Source organism: Pongo abelii, chromosome 13, assembly GCF_028885655.2.
Source record: "Pongo abelii isolate AG06213 chromosome 13, NHGRI_mPonAbe1-v2.0_pri, whole genome shotgun sequence".
NCBI lineage: Eukaryota > Metazoa > Chordata > Mammalia > Primates > Hominidae > Pongo > Pongo abelii.
The window spans coordinates 120,480,683-120,485,768 of NC_071998.2; the positions used below are offsets into that span (position 1 = coordinate 120,480,683).

General features: G+C 66.0%; 1 protein-coding gene across 1 annotated transcript; it reads right to left on the minus strand.

Annotated features, from left to right (window-relative positions):
* Window positions 1-1,842: 1,842 nt before the first annotated feature.
* Window positions 1,843-4,577, minus strand: IER5L (immediate early response 5 like). The gene has a single exon (XM_024252896.3). It carries the CDS (start codon window positions 4,352-4,354, stop codon window positions 3,131-3,133), a length of 1,224 nt encoding a protein of 407 aa, XP_024108664.3. The 5' UTR covers window positions 4,355-4,577; the 3' UTR covers window positions 1,843-3,130.
* Between the last annotated feature and the right edge of the window lie 509 nt (window positions 4,578-5,086).

Genomic DNA, 5,086 nt, shown 5'->3' on the forward strand with positions numbered 1-5,086 from the left:
GATAAGGGAGGGGGAAGGGCACCTCTCTTTAGGGTGCTCCCAGAGCGCCCCATCCCATCCCTTGGCTTTGCTAGATTCCAGTGTGCGGCTTAGGCTCAGATCACCCGGCAGAGGAGAGGAGAGCCCTCGTCTGGGGTCCTGCTGAGTTCAGAGATCTTATTTCGCACCCCACCATCCACTCTCCTTTACCATAGGGATCCCTGGGGCGGGTGGGGAATTCCCAAACCCTTTGGCCGGTCCCTTCCAGTGCCCAGCTCCCAACAAAGGGGGCCGACCACGTGCCCCTCCTCGACGCGGGCCTGGAATGGGGACGCACGCGGCCCCGGGGCCCAGCTCAGGCAAGGGCGAGGTGCAGACTTCGCGCAGCTCCCCGGGTGGACGCGAAGCGGCCCCCGGCAGCCCCGCCGCCCCCGCCGCCCCCGCCGAGCCTCGCCCACTCCCAGCCCCAGCCACTGCAGCGCGCCCGAAGCGGCGCTAGGGGGAGCCCTGGCAACTGGCTTCGTGGATTGAAGCAAAACCGTGCAGCCAACCGCGATTTCCTTGGACTTGCAGGGGGAAACGGGGAGGGAGGAGACGCACTGTTCCCCCTCCTCGGCAGCTCCAGACTCTTCCCGTGGGAGGCCGATGAAGCAGCCCTGGGAGTGAAGGTGCCTTTCCTCCCCGCGACTCACGCCCCCAGAGCCTCCTTTTTCCCCACCCCCATTGCGGACCTCCGCGGACCCCCGCGTTCTGGAGAGTGTCCCCGAGAACTTCGCCTCGCGCGACACCGGGATCCAGAGCCGAGCAGTCCCCGGGGACGGGCTTGCGTCCGCCTCTCGGAGTCTGGCTGGGGGGCCTCTTGGCGGCAGCCCCTCCTGTCGCCGCGGGAGGCGCGAAGGCTCGGGTGGGGGGCGCGAGCCGTCCTGCGGGGTGGCTGCGAGGCTCGCACCGGCGAGGGCAGTGTGGGGGCGAGGGAGCCAGCGAGAGCGAGGAGCTGTGGGGAGTTGGCAGCAAATAGCCAGCAGGCTGCCACTTTGCTTTCTTTTTCTCCTTCTTTCTTTCCTAACCCCTCTTTGCAAAGCTGGAACCATCCCGCGCGCCCCCGGGCCCAAGCCGCGGCTCCAGATGTGGATTTGTTTCCAGTGGGGAGAACGCGAGCTTCCCCCGGGCCTTGGCACATTCTCCCACTCTGAGGTCATTCCGTAGGTGGTCAGAGGGGAGCGCGCGCTGGGAGCCTTCCTCCCTCCATCCACTGGGGAGGGAAGAGCGGCGGGTGGGAGGGAGGGAGAGGGAGAGGGGAGGGGCGCGAGGAGGGAGGGAGACGCCGCCAGCACACCACCAAGTGGCACCGAGCAGTGATAACAAACTCAACTTAAAAAAAAAAAAAGGGAAAAAGAAAAGGAAAAAACTTCCCCAAGTTGCAGCCCGAGACATGCGGACGTGCGGGCGGAGGCGCAGGGCAGGGAGTGCGGGTGGCCCTGAAGCCCCCGGCATCCCCCGGCTGCTTTCCCCGGCCACAGAGAGCTCAGACTCGAGGCCGACCAGGCCCTGCGCCTCTGCCTGGGCAGGAAATGTGCTGGAGGCTGGCTCCGCTTCCCGCTGGAGACCCCGGGGCGGCCAGTTCCCGTGGGGGACAGGACCCCCCTGGAGCGTGGGCGGCCGAGAGACGCGCAGCACCCGCTTCATCCCCAGCCACTAACATCACCCCCTTTCTCCCACCGCCGACCTTGCGGATGTGGGTAGATCCCGCCCGCCCAGGCCCAAGAGAACTGGGGTTTACATGGGGGTGGGGGGGGTCTCTCACCGCACCTCTCTATCCTCTCTGACGCCCCCAGACAGATCTGAAAACAAGGTACCACCATCTTCTGTAATCGACTTTTTATTAAGATTATAAATTTAAACAATCTGAACAGTTTTACCCGGTGATATACAATTCAGTATGCACAAAAATACAGGGTAATAAGGGAACAGGGCCGAGAAAGGAAGGATTGGCAACTTGTTTTGGAGTCCACACGGTGCTGATGGCAGAGAACCAGAGGGGCTGCAGACGAACCCCACCTTTTTACAACAAAAGGCCTTTAAATTAAACAAATCTATCGAGCTGAAGACACAAGACTGGGTTCTCACGGGCTCGAACAATGCTGGTTTCATAAAATGCAACCGAAGGCTGAACCAAGGCAGTGCAACTTAGAAGCACATACACAAACACCACAGCTGACCAGGAACTTAGTGCAAAGTCTCCAACGCAGTCGGCGGTCCCGGCCCCTCCCTCCCCCGGGGCCGCCGGGGATCCAGGTGAAGGAATTGACTTCCTTTTTTGTTTAGTGAGGACCGCAGTGCTGGGCATGATGGGAAATGTAGTTCGCCGTGCCCGCCCCCCACCCCCTTACCCAAACAGTGTCCGAGAGTGTCGGGGTGTCAGCCGCCACCCCCGAGTCCGGGAGACGGGTGGAGGAGGGGAGGAGAATGGAGCCAGAGGGGCGGGGAGAAGAGGGGTTCAAGACACCCTCCCCGGGAAGAAAAGAAAAAAAAAGTTGAAGTGTTTTCATTTCTGCCTTCTCATTTTGAGAACTTTGGAGTCCGCCCCCAGAGAGGAAATGTGACCCAAACGTCCCTTTCGGAGATAGAGTTTGCCTTTGTTTTTGCTCAGAATTTCACAAGACCCCATTCCTCACCCCACAGAGGGACTCAGGAGAGCGGAACGTCGGGCTTCCCGGGTCTGACAACTGATTGGAATCGGCTTCCCGGGTCCCGCGCCCTCCTGCGCTGCGCCCCCGGCGCGCCCCGGCCGCCAGGGCGCCCTGCCTCGCCCCCGGCTGCCCGGCACCTCCTCCGGGCAGCAGCCCTCCCTCACGTGGCAGGCTCCTCGCTAAACACCACTGCAATCACTACAATAAAAAGAAAAAAAAAGAGTAGGAGAAACACAAAGCATACTTAAATAGGCGTTTTCTCTCTGCAAAAATAAAGTCCAAGATTTTAGATTTCTTTTTTTATTTTACAATTTATAAAACATCAGCCGCCTGCCCCCGCTCGCCCCCAGCTCAGCCCCGAGTGGCCCGGCGCCCGCTCGTTCCCTCCTCTCGCCCCTTTGCCGAGTCTTTGTCTGGCCCCAGCCCCGCGGGGCCCCGGGTCCCTGTGCCCTCGGGGGTCCCTAGAAGGCGACAATGGCTCGAGTCCAGGCGCCGAGGCTGGCGAGCGCCTGCTTGGCGCACAGCTGCCCGTTGAGCGGCGGCGGCTGCTCCGAGGAGTCCGGCTGTCGGCTCACCAGCCCCGAGAAGCCGGAGCCAAAGATGGAGATCAAGTTTGAGATGTTGGACGCGTCCGGGGACGAGTCCGGGCAGAAGTCCTCGAAGCGGGCGCGCTTGCAGGGGGCGAACGGGGCGCCCCCGGGGGGCTCGGCCCCCAGCTCGCCCGCGTCCTCCTCGTCGTCTTCCTCCTCCTCCTGGCCAGGGTAATACTTGCGCTTGCAGCCGGCGGCGGACGCCAGGCCCGGTCCCGGAGCGCCCTGGCCACAGCAGGGGCAGTGGGCGGAGGCGCAGCAGTCCTGGTGCAAGTAGCCGTTCTCCACCGTGGTCACCACGTGAGTGTCTAGGTCCAGCACGGTGGTCTGGCTGCTGCAGTGCAAGCCGAAGTCCGAAGGGGTAGGGTATGCGCCCCGGTAGAAGCCAGGGGAGGAGGCGGGGGCCGGGGAGGCGGGCGGAGAAGCGGCGGCGGCCGGAGGGGCGGCCCCTGGGGGCGCGGAGGGCGCGGAGCAGGCGGCCGGGGCGCGAGGGTCCCGCGGGCAGAGCGCAGCGGGCGCGGGCGGCGGCAGCGGCAGCGGCAGCGGCGCAGGACCCGGCTGCAGAGGCTCCAACGGCTGCCCGCGGTGGGGCGCGCCGTGCGGCGGCTGGAGCGCGGCGCACCCGGGCAGCTCCGAGAGCGCCCCCGCGCCGCCCGCGGGCGCTCCGGCCGCCGCTGCCGCCGCGCAGCCCCTGGGCGCCGGGTGCTGGTGCTGGTGCAGCTGCTGCTGGAGGTGCAGCTGGTGGAGCTGGTGGAGCTGGTGCAGCTGGTGCCGGGCGGCCGGCTCGCGCGCCTCCGCGTCCCCGCCGCCGCCAAGTTGGAGCGGGCCGAAGTCGGCCGCGCTGGCCGGCATGCCCGGCGCCGCGTACGCTAGGTGCTGGTGCTGGTGGTGGGGCGGCTGCTGCTGTTGCTGCTGCTGCTGGCGCCGGTAGAGCTCGGCGTAGCGCTCGCTCAGGTAGAGCTGGCGCGCGTTGCGGAGCACGTAGGACACCAGGAGGTTCTTGTGCAGCTTGATGCCGCCGCGCTGGGTTCGGGAGCTGTGGATCTTGCGCAGGGAGATGCTGATCAGGCTCTGGGCGTCCAGGGCGCACTCCATGCTCCCGCGGAGACGGCGGCGGAGCAGCCGCCGCTGCTGCTGCTCTTAACGCTTCTGCTGTTTCTGCCTCCAGCCGGCTGCCGGGGAGCGCCGGGCAGGGGTAACGGAGTCCGGGTCAGCGGTTCGGCTGCGCTCCGAGAGGAGCCGCCACCATGCGCCGCGCGCCACCCGCGGGCTCGCGCTCCCCAGACGGCGCCAAAGCAATGAGTCTCGGCCGGCCCCGGCCCCAGCTATTTAGCCGGGTGCCCGGGCCCCGCCCCACATGAGAAAAGCCAATAGGAGCTCTGAGAGTCTCCTGAGTGACAGACGCTGCCCGCCCCGGGGCTACTCGGCTGGCCAATCAGACCAAGGCGGTTCCTTTGTGCTATTCAAATACCGAACGGACCCCGGGCCTCCAAAGCCGCTGCTGCCTCGAATGTTCTGCTGGGGCTACCGCGCCGCGCGGGACTCGGAGCCGCCGGGGCCGCAGTCTGCAGCATAGGTCGCCTGGCAGCGGCCACGTTGAACCCCGCGGCTGCCCTCGCGTTAGGTCCCGCGAGCCGGGGATCGGCTCACCTGAGTGCTGCGGCGACGGCTCCTCCCCTTTCCGCACGGCTGGGCCTCACCTGCGGCAGGTGCGCGCCGCTCACCGCTCCCCCGGCCGCGCGGCGCCTCCACCTGCCCACCTGTCGCCCCCCGAGTGACCCGCGGGAGTCAAAGCCTCTCTATAGGAGGCTGGTGGGGCCGCCGGCT